At 39.5% G+C, this 19869-nt stretch overlaps 1 protein-coding gene and 1 long non-coding RNA gene across 3 annotated transcripts in view; one reads left to right on the top strand and one right to left on the bottom strand.

The window, feature by feature from the left end:
• The first annotated feature begins 1596 nt into the window (after nt 1-1596).
• Nucleotides 1597-18259, top strand: CDC7 (cell division cycle 7). Its single transcript, XM_030455302.1, has 12 exons — nt 1597-1631; nt 3932-4079; nt 6101-6187; nt 7980-8115; nt 8713-8806; nt 8889-9031; nt 10134-10383; nt 10947-11042; nt 11875-12053; nt 13291-13373; nt 16237-16386; nt 17222-18259. The coding sequence occupies exons 2-12, from the start codon at nt 3986-3988 to the stop codon at nt 17596-17598; spliced, it is 1689 nt and encodes a 562-aa protein (XP_030311162.1). The 5' UTR covers nt 1597-1631; nt 3932-3985; the 3' UTR covers nt 17599-18259.
• The window catches only part of LOC115598662, a 45478-nt gene continuing 34611 nt past the window's right edge, over nt 9003-19869 (bottom strand). The window contains exons 2-4 of one of the 2 annotated variants that reach the window (XR_003987814.1): nt 10846-10981; nt 9665-9835; nt 9003-9159 (exon numbers count right to left, since the gene is read on the bottom strand). This is a non-coding gene — a long non-coding RNA (uncharacterized LOC115598662). The remainder of the gene's footprint in view (nt 9160-9664; nt 9836-10845; nt 10982-19869) is intronic. The other variant, XR_003987815.1, reaches the window with a different exon arrangement.

Raw genomic sequence — 19869 nt, 5'->3', positions numbered from 1 at the left:
CTGTATATTTGTATATATTCAGTAATTTTTCCTATTTATCATTACTGTTTCATTAAAGTTGTGTAGTTTAGTTTCTAACCCATAAGTCTCTCTCCCTTATTCTCTCTCCTTTCTTTATCAGGGAGGAGAGAGAGACTAATAGAGAGCATCTGTCACTCAGTTTAATTGCCGGGCCAGTGTTAAACCGTGACAGCATGTTAGAACAACAGTTGGAAAAAACCCCACACCCATCTAAGCAAGCCCTGCAAACACAAAGGAGCTCATAAACTCCTTTCTGCACCCTCCTTCTAAACTGTGCAATAGGAGACTACACATTAGCAAAAGTGGTAGAAACTGTTTCTGCTTTTAAGGTTTTTTTGTTAATCTAAGCAGAGTTAATTGTAAGGTAATGGCCAAGTTACAGTGTTGCCTTGGGAATTTTCACAACCCCAGGCTTTGATGTTATTTACGAAGGGGTGCAGTTAGGCATCTATACCTGAAGTATGCAATAAACAGCGGTATTATAGTTGATGTTCTAGTCAACAAGAGATCTATGGCATTATCAAATGGAGGAGAGCTGCTCTTTAACACAAGCAATGAAATGGAAGAAGAAAAAAAAAAAAAAGCACTGAATTCGTGTCACAGAATCACAGAATTATTGAAGCTGGAAAAGGCCTTCTGAGATCACCAGGTCCAGCCTGCGACTTAACAAACTCCAACAAATCTTCTGTTTTGCTGCTCACTGTTGGCCAGTGGCTACCAGGGAGACTAGTCAAGATGTGTGTATATTTTTAATTATGTATTAATTTTGCAATCGCTTCTGTTACATAATTAGGTAATAGGACAACACTGCAAGCCAAGTTATGTTCTCCATCATTAATTGTCTAATTGGAGAGCCATTGCAGAGACACTGAACTACTTAACTGAATTTACAGCAGAGCTAACAGGAACAAGATCTTATCCAGTGATTGTATTTATTTCGCAGTCAGCACACGCAGAAAAGAACATTTATACGGGCTGGACATCCTTACACAGCGCACGAACACCCTGAACAGCTCCAGGCGCCCGGAGCAGCCCCCACAGTTCTGGGGTCGGGGCCGCAGCCCCGCTCGGGCAGGGCCCCGGCCGGGCCTGGGTGGACACGAGGAACTCGCCCAACTCCCGCAGAGCGGGGGCCGAACGGCGGTCGCTCGCTCCCGACCATGTTGGTTACGAGACCCGGACACCCGGTGGCGGCGACCCGGGGACAACCGGGCAGCGCTGTCCGCCCTTCGGCCGGAGCACGGCTGCGCGGGGCGGCGGGGCTGCAGCTGCGGTCGGGCCGCGTGGGGCTCGGTACTCACCCACCGGGCAGGCTACGGCCCCGCCGCCGCCCCGCACCCGCAACCCCGGACCGGCACCGGGACCAGGACCGGCCCCACCCAGGTTCAAACCCGCCGCGCGCCACCTCACGGACCGCGCGCGCCGCCAGCCGCCCCTGTGGGCGGGTCTGCCCCTCCTGCTAGCCAATAGCAGTGCCCCTTCCTCCGACCGGCGGCGCCATTGGCCGGGGCCGCGGCTTCCGCCCAGGGCCGCGATTGGTGGCGCCGGGGCGGTCACCGAAAGGCGGCAGCGGGCAAAACCCCGGCGCCTCGCGACAGCCCGAGCCCCGCGTGAGTCTCTGCGCGAGCCCCCGGCCAGCAGCGGCCTCCCTGCCCCGCACCCCCCGAGCCCCCTCCCCCGGGCTCGGTACCGCGGAGGGCCGTGGCCGCTCGGGGGGCACCGGTACCGCGCGATTCCTCCGTGGGGACGGGAGCCTGACCGGCGTGGCGCGGCCTGCTTGTCTTTGGGGAGGCCCCGCTCCGCCCCCCCTTCGCGGCTGTTCTCCGCTCCTCCCGGCGGAGGGGCGCTGAGGGCCTCTCCTCGGGGGGCTCCGGTGCCGCCCTGCGCTCCGCGGCTGTGGCCACCCAGGGACCCCCGCGGCGAACCCGCGTGGGTCCCGGCGCCCCCGCTGTAGCCGCTTCCCCTCGCCCCTTCCCCCCCCGCTTCCAGCGCCGCGCCCGTGTCCCGCTGCCCCGGTTCCGCCTGGCGGCGTTGGCACCGTCTCGGCTTCTGGGTGTGTGGTGGGCTCCTTGCGCATCTGCAGAGAACATAGACTTATTGCGAGGCTTAATGCAGCCACAGAATTTGCTGTTCTTAAATGACCAAGCAGAGCTGTTCCGATCAGCCGCTGTTCTTGGCCTGCTGCACTTTTCCCAGGGTGTCTGTGCGTACGGTCCCGCTCAGCGCCAGCGGGCTCGGCTCCTGCCGCTGTTGCTTTAGCCCAGGACTCTGCAGCGCTATCACCAGTTCTGTGTCCAGGCTCAAGACCCTGAAGTTACGTGGCCTGTTTGAATTTCTCCCTGTGTGTTTGGGGTTTTTTCTCATTACAGATAATATTTTTCTTTTTAACTGGAGATGCGATTTCAGTGCAAGAGAAAAAGTCTTGGATCATTTCGCTCTTTTTTTTTTTTAAATCTCTAATGGTGTCTCGAGTGGCTTTAATATAAAAACTAAATATCTGACTTCATCAAACTTTGAAGTTCCATTTTATAATTGTTAAGCCCACTTCCAAGTTAGTAAACAATTTTTTAATATGCTCAAGTATTTGAGGTATTCATTTCTGGAGACAGTATCTTGTGCTTTTAACATAAATTAATGGAAATGACACTTTGGATTACTGAGCCCCTTTCATCCTCCTTATGGCAAGTAAAACATGAACACGTTCCCAAGGCAGCTTGCAGGCAGGCGGAAGCATTCATTGTATTTTTTTCCAAACAAAGTGTTTGTGGCCATCCTTGAACGGGAAGCACCTAGAGCCGAGGCTGGCATGGGGGTGAGTCAGAGCAAACAGGCTGTGTGAGAGTGGGGGTGTCTAATTAATTTTGCACTCCTTGTTCTGCTAATGAGGCCATGCCATTTCGGGTTTGGAACAGGCTTATCTGCACAGTCAGCACTAGCAGAGGGAGTGTCTGTCTTTGAGAGTCTAGAAATACCAGTAATCTCATTCTGGTAGTTTGTAAATCCCACTCAGCAAGCTTCCTGGAAAAAGACTGTGGGTTGTTGCTGTTCTGTCACGTGAAGATGACAGACTAAAGGTAGTTCACATTCTTTGTGGATAAAAATGTATTTCGATCTCCATAGCTAAAACAGAAGATCCTTTAATTTCAGGTTTTTCAGAATCTGTTCCCCTGTGTGGAAAAGTTCAGCCAAAAACTGCCAAGATTTGGTTAAGTTATAATAAAGGAAAAGCTTTGAATGGAACCAGTGTTGTCAGAGGTGATGCTTCCAGGCTCTCTTTACTGCTGGCTGTCCTGCCCCATGGCTCTCTACCTTTCTTTTCCTCATGAATTAGAATTATCAGGGTTTTTTGGTTGTACACTATTAGTACACTTTACTAATTTACAGTTTTACTTGCAGTGTTCCAAGATTTGTTCCAAGAAACATTTCAAAATAATCCTGTGCTATTATTTTTTGTTATGGGATGAGGGCAACAAATAATTCTGTCATGTGTTGTGGTCTTACCTAGAAGACAGAGAAATCTCTTGTAGTGAAAATGTATTTTTTTCTCTTATAATGTCTTTCAGCTTTTCTGCCCTTGTGTGAGTGTTGCAGTATGCAGTGCAGCTATCTATCCCTGTGTACATCAGTTCCTTGGATTTCAAAGCAAACTTCAGGAAAAGATGGTTTAATGCAAACGTGGAAATACAAGAGATGAATGAAAAATCACTTGTCCCTAAGTTTATCCTGCAGTCTTCCTTCCCTTCCCCCTTCATCCTCTTACAAGGATAGAGTGGGTTTAGTGGTTTATTTTTCTTTTTGGATGATGGGTGACACTTAGTTGTTTTCAGTAGCACGGAGGAACTGCTCCAATCTCGTCTCGGGAAGTGAGTGCAGGGCCAGAAAGTCTTACCAGATATGCTTGCTCCCCCAGGTGTCCAGAAGGGGTTTTCGAAATCTCGATTTCTTACTCTGGGTTTGGTTTGTAATGGAGGCAGTGCTGAAGTCTCGCTGTGATGAACAGCACCCTCAGCAGGATGAAGACTTCCATAGGAAGCGGGAGCAGAGCAGCAAGCTTCCTGGTATGTGCTGAAACAGGGGTTGCTGACACTGTTTTGTTACAGACACACTATCTTTGCTTCAGGAAGTTTCAGCATCGATTAGAAGCCTGTCTGTATAGGGTTCTATTGTGTAAAGAATTAATGAAATTAAAGCATTTCAGGTTCCTTTTGATTTTAAGTTTATTGCTGCTTTCTCTGTGTTAAAAACTTCAGCAGCAGTTTGTCATAGTTTGCTAACCCTACTATTTATTTATTACAGAGTATGTTATTATACACAAAAACAGTATTTTGCCTTTTAACTTATAATTGCCAGCCTTATCCATAAATTTCTTTAGTCATGTCTGTGTGCATAACAGCACTGTTCTTACTCTTACTAGGGAAGCTGAACTACAAACATGTGCTCTGATTGTGGTTTTGTTGCTCTTTTTTGGGTCTTTACTTAAACTTGGATTTTTTCTACAATGGTCACTCAGTCATTGTGGATGGTGAGCCAGTTTACATATAATAGCTACTGATTTTCCTAGAAATAGATAGTCCTCTGTCAGTCCCCTGTACAACCATGTCCAGAATTACATAGCGTGGTGCTGAATAATGTTTTAATTAACTTGCTTTGCAAAGACTTTTCATTCTAGGTCAGTACATTCCAGAAAGTAAAGAATTACTTTAAAATCTGCTCACACAATATGTTGAATATTATTACTGTACACTGATGGTACAATCCTAGAATGGTTTGGGTTGGAAGGGACCTTAAAGATCATCCAGTTCCGACCTCCCTGCATGGGCAGGGACACCTCTCTCTAGATCAGGTTGCTCAAGGCCCCATCCAATCTGGCCTTCAACACTTCCAGGGAGGGAACAGCCACAGCTTCTTTGGGCAGCCTGTTACAGCATCTCACCACACTCACAAGAAATAATTTTTTCCTAATGTGCAACCTAAATCTCTCCTCTTCGAGTTTGAAACCATTGCCCCTTGTCCTCTCACTGCACACCCATGCAAAAAGCCCTACCCCAGCTGTCTTGTAGGCCCCTTCAGATACTGAAAAGCTGCTATAAAGTCACCTCAGAGCCTCCTCTTCTCCAGGGTGAACAAACCCAACTTAAGATAACTTGGAGGAGAGCAGCTTGAAGGAAAAAAAGAAGTAAATTATTAGAAGGGAGGAAGCAGGCCTTAGTTCTCAGAAGTACTTTTTAGTATGTTTGCTTTATAAATTTTTGAAATTTAAAAAAAGAAATTCCAGTTGAAAGTTGAATATAACTCGAATTACTAACCAATCTTTCCACTTGATTGCCTTTTCAAATGCCACTTTTGCTTATTTCTCTATAAAAAAATATTCTTCACCCCTGTTTTACAGAAAGTAGTCACAGCTTTTACATAATTCATAGCTTCAAAAGAAGTAACTTCTTATGCAGCATATAAAGAATAATTAAAACTACAAGGATTAGTAAAATGTATGGAAAACTACATAATTTTTTGAAACAATCCAGTACAACACCCTTGTTATGCCATCTAGTGATGACAGCACAAAGTGCATCAACCTGAATGCACAACAAATGTGATTTTAGATACTTACTATTTCAAGCAACAGAGCAAAAGACTGCATTATTGATCTTAACATATAAGTTTTTACCTACCTTTTTCATTTGCACCCCATGGAACTGCTCCTGTGCCTGCAGAAACAACTATCAGAGCTTAGTCTTTTATGAAACTGATGTAACAAATCTCATGAAAACATTTATCAATCAGCTATAAACTGATGTCTTACTAACCAGAAGGCATTTGCCCTCTCAGGAACTGCTGGGTGGCAGATATGTGAAAATAAAAAATTAAATGCTGCATCTTATCAGGGAGTGTAATGAAAAATGCAGTAATATCAACTGTGCAGATGGTAATGTCAGCAGGGATAGACACATCTCTGCTGTTTTTTCCTGTGTTTATGTGAACTGACAGTCCTGTGAACTATGAATTGTGATCTCAAGTATAGATCTGATATTGAATCAAGCAATAAAATTTCTAACTTACTTTCCCCCCATTCTTTCCACAGCAGGAATAAAAAAAGATATTGAAAAACTCTATGAAGCAGTGCCCCAGCTTAGAAATGTGTTCAAAATTAAGGAAAAAATTGGAGAAGGTAAATGTTTTATTTTAGCTTGCTTAGATTTCTTATGGTATTTCTGACTTACATGTTAAGATCCCAATATATGCAATTGAAGCCAAATGCCTTTTTGATTTCTGTTGGTCTTTGTAGGAATTCTAGTATATTTTAGAGGATAGAGCAGTGTTAATTAGGGACATTTTAAATACATTTTCTCAAAAATCTGATATATTAAGGCCTTTAAAAAACCAGCATTCCAGTTTCCATAACTAAATTTTTTTTAAGGTAAATAAGTCTTGACACTCCATTCTTTTTCTCATTTACATGAGAAATTTATTTATATGCATCTGTGTTTTATATCAAAACTTATATCAGATATATTTAACTGCTGCTCTTTAGGTTGGGTTTATTTCCACTGAAATATTGTGGGCAGAACTGAAGGAGGAGACTGAAAGATTATAGTTACTTTATTAAAAAAAATAATTAAAAAATATATTATCAAATTTGAGGACATTTGTGCACACCTGGCCTTCAATAGGTATTATTGCAGGAATCTTTAATATATGTTAGGCATGACTATAAATAGATTCTTGGGCACTTCTGAGTGCAGGATTTCAGCACGTCTTGCAATTTTATCCATCTGAGCTCAGCAATGTGTTGTGGCATTCCACAATTTTAAATAAAGATGTTGATGGAAAGCTGGATTGTTTTTAGGCTGTTTTGTGATGGAAGAGTTGTGGCAGGCTAGGTGGCTAAAAGGTTTTGTCTCAAAAACCAAAAAGCGCTTCCCCCCTCCCCCCCCAAATCCTAGTTCCATTCCCCACAGCAGTACAAAATTTCAAAACCAAACCGAAACAGCTCTGCCTACCATAGGAAGGACAGTATAATGAACAGTACTCTGATTTTGCTTTTGGGAGCACACAATCCTTTTAAAAAATACCACTTGCAGTCCTGTAGTGTTATGAGAAAACAAGCTTCAACTCAGGGTTCCACTCTGGAGTCACTTTCATTTTAGCAATTCTTACCACCAAAAATGATGTCTTGAGTCAACCTGGTAACATTTGTTGCTGTAATCAATTCTACTTAATCTATGGGGCTCCCATTTTTTTATGACTGCAAGAAGTATTTAGGATTATTTCTGGCATTTTGATGTATCTAGACACTTACAAACTGTTGAGCTAGTATGTTCAGCTAGTACTTACTTGTATATTTAGATATCTTAGATTAGTAAGATAAATTAACTTCCTAACAGGTGTATTAGGATATCCTTAAAATTAAATGCATGGGTAAGTGTATTGTACAGGCCATACATTCCCTTCTCAAATGAGTGTCACACTCTGTCTACACAGTCGTGCTCTAAGCACACAAAAATTAAAGTTACACATCATGTGAGAAGTCTTACTTTATAGATAAGGTAACAGAATTAAGAAAAATGTGGCCTTTTCAGAAGTGCTCTGAATAGCAAAGGCAGTGGTTTCCAGATTTGCATTATATAGCTCACTTATACAGAGAGAACAGTTAGATGTCAGATGAAAGTAAGCTACCTAAACAAGAAAGCAAATCAAAGATTGGAAATTTACATTCAAAGAGCTCTGTGTCACAGGCAAGTTAGACAGTGTTACATTTGCATTTTTACTGACATAAAAAACTTGTATACAAGATCACTGAATTCAGTAGTGGAAGAAAGGAACTGCATTTTTCTCTTCTAGAATCTGCTTTTGATGTAGTCTCAAGTATACTGCAAGATTGTAAACAGATCTCTTCTGAAAAAATCTGAATTGGCCTAATTAAAAATGCTGTAGACAGTGTTTTTCTCTGTTTGTTACAGGTACTTTTAGTTCTGTTTACTTGGCCACAGCACAACTACAAGCAGGATATGAGGAAAAAATGGCTCTGAAACACTTGATTCCAACAAGCCACCCTCTGCGAATTGCTGCTGAGCTTCAGTGCCTCACTGTAGCAGGGTACATAAATGAAAAAAATAGTGATTGTTGTGACTAAACTGCTGAACATTGTCTCACTGTTATGTATTCGTTTATTTAAAGTTTTGGTACTTAATTTTCTTTTTTTTAATTGTAGAAGTGTGTATTCTTTTTACCAAGAGCAAATAAGAAAAGAGGTATCTTACCTGTAATGGATGCCCTTTTATGCTAGTTCCACCTGAGAAGTTCTATGAGTTAGCTCTGTGATAACAAAAATTCCAGTTCTAAAATTCTTGGAAAAAACCCTATTTTAATCAGTTTTAGGAATTGATATTTGTTGCTAGAGTGCTCTGAAGAGCACCTTTTTTATGTAGTTGGTATCATAAAGGTTAGGTTCTACCTTTAATTACAGTGTCACTACAAACTGTGGCCCCACAAATGTCTTTGGAGCCCTCCTTGTGAAGTGCAGAACTCAAAGAGAATAGTGAGAGGCAGCTGTATAACTACTGAATGCTGATAAGGTATCTGTCAAAATAAATACTAGATTATAAAAGAAAGGCTGACTGAAGTTATTAAGAAATAAAGGAAAATAAGCATCCATATTCTGGTCTTAGTTCAGTGCCACTACTTTTCTTCTAGGGGACAAGATAACGTCATGGGAGTGAAGTATTGCTTCAGGAAAAATGATCATGTGGTTATTGTTATGCCATATCTGGAACACGAATCCTTCTTGGTGAGTCCCACACTTTTTACAAGTAGTAAAACTTTCTATTTTAAAGCAGTTATGTTATTACAATATCCAAATAACCTTTCAGGATATTTTGAATTCTCTCTCCTTTGAAGAAGTGAGGGAATACATGTTCAACCTGCTGAAGGCGTTGAGGCGCATTCACCACTTCGGCATCGTTCACCGTGACGTCAAGCCCAGTAACTTCCTCTACAACAGGAGGCTCAAAGAGTGAGTCTGTCCAGGTGACCACGTTGTCATCTCACTTGGGGACATGTGCCTTGGCAGAGCAAGAGGGAGGGAAGGAATTTCTTGTTTTCATACTGAATGTAGTATCTGCCTCATAGATTGACACATACCTGGAAAAATTAGGATTCTACTTGAGTGAAAGTACTCTATTTTTTAAGAATGAGAATAAAATCAGTGTGTGGTTTGGGGTTGTTTTGTTTATAAGAAATTTATTAGTGATTTATGGCATATGGTCTGATATTTGCAAATATTTAGTCATAGGTAGAGTAAAACTGAAACAGATAAGGTAGCTGGATTTGGGCTGTTTTCACCTTACATTGAATTAATTTTTATAACTAGTAGGGTTGTGTTTTCACCTGCAAGTTACAATATTTAAAGCCTCCAAAAAGCAAGATACTGATACTTTTTTTGCCAAGCTGCAAACTTAATCTCTCAAAATGAATTTGTACTGTTGTTTTGTTCTTCTAGTGTTTGTTCTGAGCCTTAATCTCTGCTTGGGATGTGGAACTGAGTTGGTCTGAGACTCAGAGACAGCTGGATTGTCTCTGTCCAAATTGTAGCAAAAAATAATTATTTTTCCAGACAGATCTGGAGCATGAACTCATGTCTTCTTACCTGTTTGAAGACTGAAGTGACTTCCAGTAGTATTGGTACTGTCAAAACTCTCAGCTTTATTAATCATGTCTCTCTTCACTGCTACATTCGTGCCTCTCTCTGCCCATGGGAATCTCACAAGGGTCGAGTCACTTATCCTTGACTGTTGGCTGTAGGTTTGGAACTGTAGGACTAAAAGAACCCCAGGAGAGAGTTGTTAGGAGTATTTTTTTTAAGCCTTTGTAAAAAGTATACATCTTAGAATATTTTGGGACAAGAAACTATGAAGTAAGATGGGTATAGGTTAAAAACATTGAGGGGATAGGCAAGAGGAGGAGAAAGAAGAAACACTGTAATGCTGGGAACAGTGCAGGTAAGCAACATATTCAGTAAAATGTGAAAGAAAGATAAGTAAACAAAGAATTAATAGGAAATTGAACTGGTTGGTAGGTACTTTGTGATTCCTGACTCTTAAGTTTGTGTCTTTCAGGTATGCCTTAGTAGATTTTGGCTTGGCACAAGGAACCCCCGATACAAAAATTGAACTTCTCAAAACTGCCCACGCTGAAGACCAGCAGGGAAGTTCCTTGCAAAATAATCCCACCACAGCCTTGGGAAATGAGGTTTCTGTCAGTGTCACAGCATCTAAACAGACAGCTCAACAGTCAGCCTCACAAGCAGCTGATAAAAGACCCATCTCACTTTCAAAAATACAGATGAAACAAGGAAGAGGAGGAAAGGTTCTCAGTCTTTTTCATTAATATTGCTGTATGTTTAATGTATTACTTCATCCAACAGGGGGAGATGTCACACTTGAATAAGAGTTGTGCATGCCTGTCTTGCGGGGTCCTGATGGGCTGTACAAAACTACAGTTTTCAAATCAAAGTGGATAGTTTTACATAAACCCTCTTGGCATCACTCATTATCTGTTAGATATAATACAATGCTTAAGGCTATATAAAATGCTGGCTTGGGTTACTATTTAAACAGCTTTGAATCTTCTTCTGAGTGACAGATACTGTGGAACTCTTTCCCCAGCCAATAATTATTCATCTATGTTGCATAACAAATGCAGTACAGATGACATTCAGACTGTCTTGGGGCACTTCTGAGGTGTGATTCTTTTTCTAAGCATGTTTGCTGTTCTGTCTAGACCATGTTTTCTTCATCGACAGTAAACTAGTGCCTGAAAATTACTTACCATGCGGCTCTTGTTTTTGTCACTTCACACTTTTTTTTAACTGTCAGTATCCAGCTGACTGTGTGTTTGGATCCTTATTGTCCTTTCTGTTGGTATTGCAGGAGGATTCTGTGCACCGTTGTGTTCAGCGCTCTGTCTTTGGAGAGAGGAATTTCAATGTGCACAGTTCCATCTACCAGGAGAATTCAAGTACAAAAGTAAGAGTATGACTCATCACTGAGAGTAGTTTGTTACCTATCTGAAAAGTTACAGAGTTAGTTGGTCTGTAAGACTGGACACTGTTCCAGGGCACTGTGGAACTAGAACGTTTTGAGCAGATTAAGTGTGTAACTGCTGAAAGGCTTGATGAATTTTTCATGTTTCTTTTTAGTCTCTTTTAAAAACTCTGAAGGAGCTAGTTACATAGCTGTATCCCTACCTGATCTTTTTTTTATGCTAAGTTAATCTTTTTTTCTACATATATATCTGTGCTTTTATGGTTAGATTGTAAAGCTTCAAGATTTTAATTCTGCAGTTAAGGCTGGAGAAAAAATTCACCATAAATATTTTTCTGTAGTTTTTGTAATTAGTATGTAATGGGCTAAGGGAGTACTCCACCTAAACTAGAGGGTTTGGCCAGTAATGGTCATCTTACTTTAGAAAGAGAATTAATGTCAGTGTGTTGCTGTGGCATTTCATGTAGACTGTTTTTGTTCTCATATTGAAGCAAAAGAATCTTTGAAACATTTTATTAATTTGAAAAATGCTTTTCTTATAGATTCAGAATATCTAATGTAAGTTGGTTTTTAGTAAACACTGAAGAATGTTTTCCAAAGGGGAAGAGGAGGAAATCAGAATATTTAGAAAGCTCCAGTGTGCTTTTTATAGATGTTGTGATACTGTTTGAAAGTTTTGCTGCCTTCTGGTCTAAAATTGCAGCTTCTTGCTGATGAGTACCTGTTCCATCCTGGTATTTTAGGAACTGGCCTACCTATATGCAAAAGGAACCTTCTTAAATATGTCACCTTCTCTAAAATATCTCCATTACAGCTCATAAAACAGTCAAAGATGATAGATGTTTCATCCAGGAAGTTAGTAACAAAGAAGAAGATTATTTCTACCAAAACAGTGAGCAATGGGGCAGCCAGGAAAGCTGCCAGTGGTTGTCCCTCAGTCCTGATCTGTGACTGTTTCGCAACGGATAGAGTTTGCAGTGTTTGCCTTTCAAGGTAATTTGCTTTGATAATGTTCTTCAATTGTCTGCTGTGCTGTTAAGCAAGGACAGAAACTTAGATTTATTAGACAGCTGATTTAGTAGGAGAAAGATAGCATTTAATCTGTGCAACCCTTAAAACAGTGAGTGCGCTCTTTTTAAACAGGAACCATTTATGGAATTCACAGAGTAATGGGTTTGCTGCTATCTGTGTCAAGAAAGATTCACTGTTAATAATTTTATTATTTTATTATTCACCTACATGTGTTGTAGAAAATCACTTAAGTTAATTCCAATACTCAATACATCATTTTGTCATTAGTAATCATCTAATAGGCCTAAATGAGGCCAGTGGTCTGGATTCTGGAAATAATGAAATGCAGAATAGAAAGGAAACATTTTGTATTTGTTCATTTAGAAAATAGTGTTCAAGTTTTAATAATGGAGAGGCTAAAGAATCAATAACTCAGTTCAACTCCATCCCCCTGCACTTAGTTTTGGTTCTGCCACACCATTTTATCCATATGTTAAGGAACACATTTTTAAAGCAGAGAATTGTGCTTTCTAGGCAAAGTCATGAAACTGTGGGGTCCCCTTTCTTTCCAGGCCGTCAAAGTATGGTGGTATCAACCTCATTTCAAAAGTGTAAATATAAGGAATTTGCCAGGCTCAAAAGAGGAGTGGCCCACAGAAGGGAGGCATACAAGCCATACAAGAAAGCTTTTGGTTGTGTTTTTTGTTTTGGTTTGTTTTTTTCCAAAATTATAATTTCACACCTTTAAGTTAAACTAACAAAAAATAAGTTATTTTCAACACTCAAATAGTGAACCTTAGTTTGCTGTGGACTAATACAAAGCCAGAACACCCACATTCAAGAATCTTGTACATTTTTTTTGCCCTTAGTTATTTAGTCTCAATGGTAAAGTTTCCAGTGAAAAGAAGCCTTTAGCAAAAATGATGCTGCTGTTGAATTAAACTAAAAAAGGTCACTGTGAGTGAAGTATGCAGTAAGTATTTCTGTGGCATTAACATATGCTATAAAAATAATAGATACTATAATAAGGTTATCTTATGCAACATAGTTTAATGCTAGATAATTATAAGAGTCTTCAAGCTCCTATAAAACTTGAATAAGGCAGGGTTAGACTGTTTAAACATCTTACACAGGGATATTCTAAAAATTGTATTAATCATTGTTATAATTAGAACTTACCAACTTAGATATTCTAAGCATGTTTGTCTTTTATTACAAGGTGTCAGCAAGTTGCTCCCAGAGCAGGAACACCTGGATTCAGAGCACCAGAAGTATTAACAAAGTGTCCCACTCAGACAACAGGTACTGCACAAGAGCCTGAAACCAATTCCTTTTTTCATCTTTTGATCCTTGTTTATGCACATTATGTTGTTTTCTATATGGGAGGGGGTTTGTGTACATGTAAAATTTTATAATTCCATCTAATGCTCATCAAGTATTGACTGATTTTAACCAAAAGTTTATTTTAACATTAAGAAAAAGTTAGGGATATTTTTTTGTGTTTGAAACTTGGATATGTCTGAATTCATTTGAAGAGTAATGCCACATGCAGGAGATGAACGGAACGCATTTTAAAAGAAAACAAAGCTGTTCTTTTCATCAGCTTTCTTGTGTTATTCAAGTCGAATCTTGAGGAGAGGACATACTATAGATTTCTCTAGACATATTGTCATATGCAGCTTGCTGTCATAGCAGGCACAGCTAATGGTATAACTGCAGATGTGTTTTAGAAGGTCTTGGTTAATACCTTTTATCAGATTTCTTTCCTCTGTGCTAGTGTTTCAAGTATCTCGTTTGTAAATGTCGATCTTTTTCCTTATTGATTTTTTAACTTCTTAGGGTTAAAAAAATAATTATCAAGTTAATAAGTTTCAATAGTCTGGGTAAGTATCAGGGCAGATCAGAGATGGATGGTTAATGCATTATTTGATGCAAGTAGGAAAGGAGAGGTGGTGCCTACCTGGAGAATGAAGGACCAATAGAAGAAAAGTTACCTGTTAAGTATTTGGTGTATGACCTGGAGTTTTGACTGATGAAAAAAGGCAGAAAAATATGAATGCCCTGAAAAATTGGATTTAAAATAAGGTTTTAGACACCTTTTTGACAAATACCTTTTAAGAAAATTGTCAATTTTCAGAATTCTATACTTTAGAACCCATTTGATCATCTTATCCCTAGAGGGCTTAATGTTTGAAACAGCTCCTGTGCCCTGTTCCGAGTGCTGTGCCTGCACCCCAACAGCCAGCTCTGCAGGCTAGGGGACATCCAGGACAAACTCAGATAATCTGAATTTGTCTAGACACAATTTAGGCAGAAAGAAGGCATACCTGGGAGACCTTGGATACATGTTAGTGTTAAATGTGCTCTCAGACAGTTTTCTGTTCTCTAGGGTAAAGCAGAGCAGGATTACAGAAAATAAGGGTATATCTGGAAACCCTCCAGTGTGGTACAGACAGCCCTAAAAGTACGGAGTGCTGAGCTCTTGCAGTGTGTCAACAAAGGCCTTATTTAGAACTGGGTAGGCTCATACTGATATTTATGCAATTATGTTGTATTTGAAATAACAAGTGTTCTTGTCCACTTGCATTTGGAACTGCTGTAGTCACCTCCTTGTACTTCTGCCAGTCTTAACTCTGCTGAGACTGGGTTACCAGCTTGATCCATCTGACTCTTCAGAGCTACCTTAGTGTGTCTGAATGACAGAATCAGAGAGGCATCCAGGTTGGAAAGGACCTCTGAGATCATCAAGTCCAACCCTTAATCCACTATCAATCTGACTCAGGTTCACAGTGCAGCAGTGCAGCCTCATCTCCCAGGCTGACATTATACAGGTCCAGTTACACTTCAGCTGGTTTGTTCCCCTGATTCCCTTCCCTTGTTCTGCCTCTAGGTGGGTAACACTAGACAAAAGCAGAGAGGGGAGTAATGTTTTTGATGTTATTGCAGTCTGCTGATGGTCCCAGCTCTACTAGAAATGTAGGGCCAGGATTTACATTAGGTCAGATACATAGTCTGTTAATTTCAGCAAGAGTTAAGTAATTAAACATTTTTGAAAGTCTTGACCTTGATTACTCCAGCTTTCCAAAACACGTATCTGGGGTGATACACAACACCTCAACCAGATAGTATGATTCTTTCAGCAGTGATACAGTCATACTAAAACTTTTTTACAGGAACTATGAAGAAGATACAAAATTTTTCCACTGTAAATTGTGCCAAGTGATTAACTTGGATTTTTATTTTTTTAATAAAAGGCTTAAAATCTGGTTTTGCAACAGAAGACAACATCATACTTTTTGTTCCCCCCAAGTCCTATGCTAGTTGTGTTTCTAATTAAAATGTCCGAATTAATTACTGCCTAATTTAGTACTTCTTTTTTCTTAAAAAAAAAAAGTAGAATAACTATGGGTTTATTTCCCAACTGTTAATTTTTCTCTTCACAGTTTGAGAATCCTTCAAACTCTCCTTCACTTTCCTTGCCTTCTCTCTAAATGTTATCTTAGTGAGCCAAAAACTTATGTCAGACAGGTATTCTCATAACTTTCAGTATTAAAGTTTCCATCGTGCTTTTGCATCTGTCCCCAGAGTACTCCCTGTACTCTTCATAACACCATGAAAGTGATTGATAACTTCTGTTACAGTTCTTAAACTGGCTATCTTGTCAAATGATTATATTTTAGAGAAGAAAGTAATTTTTTAGTACTGCCTAACTGTGGCATCCTCAGTCCCAGAAAAACACAAATTCCCATTAATTTGTGAATTACTTTTTATTTATGCTCATCATATAAGGTTTTATTCATTTAAAGAAATTGAAACTAAGTATCAAAACTAGTCAGTGTTTTGCCCCCTGTTGTCTCCCTGGTTAAAATATTGTTTTGGTATATTTTAAGTTTAGCAAGTGAATGGAATTACTCATATGAGAAAATTTATGGAAAAGCTTAAACACTCCCTCTGCATCAAAGCAGGAAATTATTCTTCAATCTAATTATAGTAATTTCCACTGTTTGCTGAAGTGTTATCTATGGGACCAAAGTCAGTAAGTAATTCAAAATGTAACTTTCAGAGACAAACTTTTCAGATCATGATTTCCTTTAAAAGAAAGTTGTGGGTTTGTTTGTGATCAAATTGTGAGTTCAGTTCTTACTAAGTTTGCTTTCCATTGCAGCAATTGACATGTGGTCTGCAGGAATCATATTCCTTTCTCTGCTCAGTGGACGGTATCCATTTTACAAAGCAAGTGATGATTTAACTGCTTTGGCACAAATCATGACAGTTCGTGGATCCCGAGAAACCATTCAGGCTGCTAAAACTTTTGGTATGCAAGCCTTAATTATGGGGAAAAGGGGGAATGTATAATTGTTATGCTATTTAATGCAGTGACTTACAATCTGTGAGTTTTTTTTTTTAATATATAAGTATATTTTAGGTTTGGGAGTAATTTTGGAGGTAAATAACTTTTTTTTGCATGTAAAGCACTAAAAGTATAAGTTTCTGTATAAAGAACTTGAAGAAAGTTTAGCATTTTTCTGTCTTTTATAATTTGTATATTGGGTACTTCATGCCATGGGTTGCCTGCCTGCTGCCTTTCATTAAATCAGGGCCACTTAAGGTGAAATAGGCCAACTACATTTTTTCTGCTGGCATTTGGTTAGAATCTTGAGGCAATGCTTCTATTTCTGCCAAATTTTCCCTGGAGGCTAAAGTCAGTATGACTTAATATTTAGTTAATGTAAACTTTACTTTTCCCCCTGACCTCAAAAAGGGATGGTAAAAAAAAAAACAACCTCAAAAGCCAGCAGACAACCTGTTTAAAAAACCAAAACCAGCACAACACACATAAACCCCCTAAAATAACCATTCCTCTAATTGTTTGCAAACCAAATGCTGCAGCACTTGCTGCCTGGAAGCATAACTGACAGCACTGATTTTCATTCCCCAGGTAGAGGTGTGAAAATCAGGGTATCTTGGTTTTTTCTGGTTATATTAAAATGACAATGGAATGCAAAAGGATGGTGTGTGGGGTGGGTGACAACTGCCACTACATAACTTGGTAAGCAAACCCAAACAGCTTTGTTCTGAGCAGAACTGGGGCTGTTTTCGTTATGACTTGCTATAATAAAATGTCATTTAATGTAAATCCTTTTTTCTAGGTAAATCAGTTCTGTGTACCCAAGTTGTCCCAGCACAGAACTTAAGAACCCTCTGTGAGAAGTTGAGAGGAACAAACAGGAGCTGTAAGAGATCCCAAGGTGAAGTGCTCAGCAGGTCTGTGGATGACTCAGCCTTGCTAGGAGCAGCAGAAAACCCATGTGGCCCTGGGCCACTTGGAAAACAAATCCAACACTTAAAGAGCTTCCAGGAAGATGAGGGTGCTTTGGAAATGAAGGCACCAGATATGAAAGGATGGGATCAGGTTTCTGATGAAGCATATGACCTACTTGATAAGCTACTAGACTTAAACCCTGCAACAAGAATAACTGCAAAAGAGGCTTTGCTGCATCCTTTTTTCAAAGACATGAGACACTGAGAAGATACTGTATCTTATTATTGTTTTCATAGGTCTATGTGAAAATGAGATACTGAGGCATTTTTACCATGTTGCCCACAACATTTACACTCATTGAAATACCACCACACTGTGCAAAGAACTACTGAATTTTTTTCAGTAGTTTGCATGGGTAGGCTGCAAATGTCATTTTACTTTAAAAAATAGTTGCAGAGGTAAAAATTGCATGAACACTAACGTGGTCTTATCCTAAGACATGTCTGAGGGGTTAGTGCTGTGCATACTTGTTCTCTGAGAAAGTTAACTTTGATCAAAAACTACAAGGAAGAAGAGTTTCACAAGCTCTACACTTAATTCTTAAGGTATTCCCTTAAAATTTACAAATTTGCCTTAAGGTACGACTGAAAGTGCTTGAGAAACTTATTTCCAAACTTGCATATCTCTGCTTTGTTCCCATTAGTACAAAAGAGACTGAAGATGGAACCGTGTATTCATTTTGTTAAGACTATTTTCAGAGAACAGAATTGCTTTGGGAGTGTTGCTAGGGGAGGGGCCAGGTTATCATCACCAGAAGAAACCTTAACTGTTTTAAAAGTACATATTTGTTCCTGTCTGGTCTTTCCTAATTAGGCAATAGTAATAAATGCAGTTACTCATTTTGCATAGCCCATGTTTCTCAGTGCCATGGGCAACTCACTCAACATGGGTAAATACTCAACTGCTGTCTTCCAAATGTCTCATGTGACATGCATAGGTTTGATTTCTGTAATAGAAATTGATTTTTTTAACAATATCTTAAATAAAAGATTTGTTTTTATAACTTCAGAAGACGGTCTAGAGATTCTTCTATAAAAATTAAGTAAGGTTTTCCTGTGGGATGTCTCTGTTCAGGAAGAATTATGCACATTTGTTTCCTGTATAAATTCCTCAGTGATAGAAAACACTTTTCAGACAGCACTGGTGTATTTGACTGGCATAGTGGAAGTATCTTAATTATGAAGGAAATCTTACCACGGAGCTAGGAGATACCTATTGTCTGGTCCTAAGGAGGAAAAAGAATGTTAATAACCTCTACCCCAATACATTCAGTGTGCAAAATAAGTTACAGTATGTTCAGTAGAAGCTACTCTAAAACTCATGATAATTCTGGAGACTGAAACTTGGTACACTGTTTTTCCATGGAGTGGTTGCTTTAAGAGGTTACAAGCCATTCTGAGTAAAGATTACTGCTTTGATAACTTTTGTATAAGCCTTGTACGAGCTGGTGGTTATAATAGTGCAAAGGTTCTGACCAAGGCTGAGGAGACATTATTTCAATATATTCAAAATCTTGAATACCTAGAAAGTTTTGGTATTGTTGCTCTGTTCCTGGCATCAGCTGTTAAGAGAAAAATATTTGCAGATGTCAGAATATTGATTGCAGAAAATCTTGAAACCCACAAGACCTTGGGGCCCAGGTCTCGGTAATATTTGCTGTTTATATAATTTCAACACAGCACACCACTGAGAAATTACTTATTTAAAGGAACTGTGGCCAAATTTGGCAAGTAATGCTGTCTGCCAGTGCCTGCAGATGTACTGTTTCCTCCTACGTTCACTCATGCTGTCTATGGTCTTAGGAGAGCACCAGCTGACAACAAGCAAAAATATGTCAACTGTCCTGTGAACTTTCTGAACAACTTCAACTTTTTAAGCCTTCCTGCTAACTACAAGACTGAGCAGCTCCTTGCAGCAGGCTCTACAACAATTAACCACTGCCTAAGTTTTACAGCCAAGAAGTGAAAATCATTACTAATTGTTTTACCAGAACATTAAGGGTAAATAAAATGTTGTAAGGAACCATTCTAAGTATATCTCATAACAAGCTAAAACAATACATTGTTACTCCTCCTTCCAGAGAGCTATTTATTTAACATGGAGAGGTTTTTCTTCAGAGGGAGGATTAAGTGAAAAGAAAAATGTGTTTGAACAAGCAGATGCTTACGAAGTATTTTTTTAATCACTCTACAAAAGAATGAAAGACAGAAGCAAAGCATTAAATGCAATGGGGTCTCAATGAAGGGGGGGGAAAAAGAGAGTGGAAGAGAAAAATAATTAAGGAAAACAGCAGGAAAATACTAGAGGTGAGCAGTGGTTACCATGGAATTTTCTGCTTCTATTTTATATTTCTAAGAATCTCTTAAAGGCATAAGTAAGAGACAAGTACCAAGATTTCTTTATCATTTAATCACATAATGGAGATATTAAAAAACTGAAGGTTAATCTCCTACCATGACAACTGCAATTAAAAGA

This window comes from Calypte anna, chromosome 8 (genome assembly GCF_003957555.1).
Source record: "Calypte anna isolate BGI_N300 chromosome 8, bCalAnn1_v1.p, whole genome shotgun sequence".
Lineage (NCBI taxonomy): Eukaryota > Metazoa > Chordata > Aves > Apodiformes > Trochilidae > Calypte > Calypte anna.
Note: the sequence above shows the minus strand (reverse complement) of the source record. Positions and strands in the feature narration are given on the sequence as shown.

Bases quoted from the DNA above. Each gene is read 5' to 3' on its own strand.
- CDC7 (XM_030455302.1), top strand. From the start codon at position 3,986: ATGGAGGCAGTGCTGAAGTCTCGCTGTGATGAACAGCACCCTCAGCAG. The intron at 4,080-6,100 runs GTATGTGCTGAA...TTCTTTCCACAG, and splicing joins GCAGAGCAGCAAGCTTCCTG to CAGGAATAAAAAAAGATATT. The intron at 11,043-11,874 runs GTAAGAGTATGA...TCTCCATTACAG, and splicing joins AGGAGAATTCAAGTACAAAA to CTCATAAAACAGTCAAAGAT.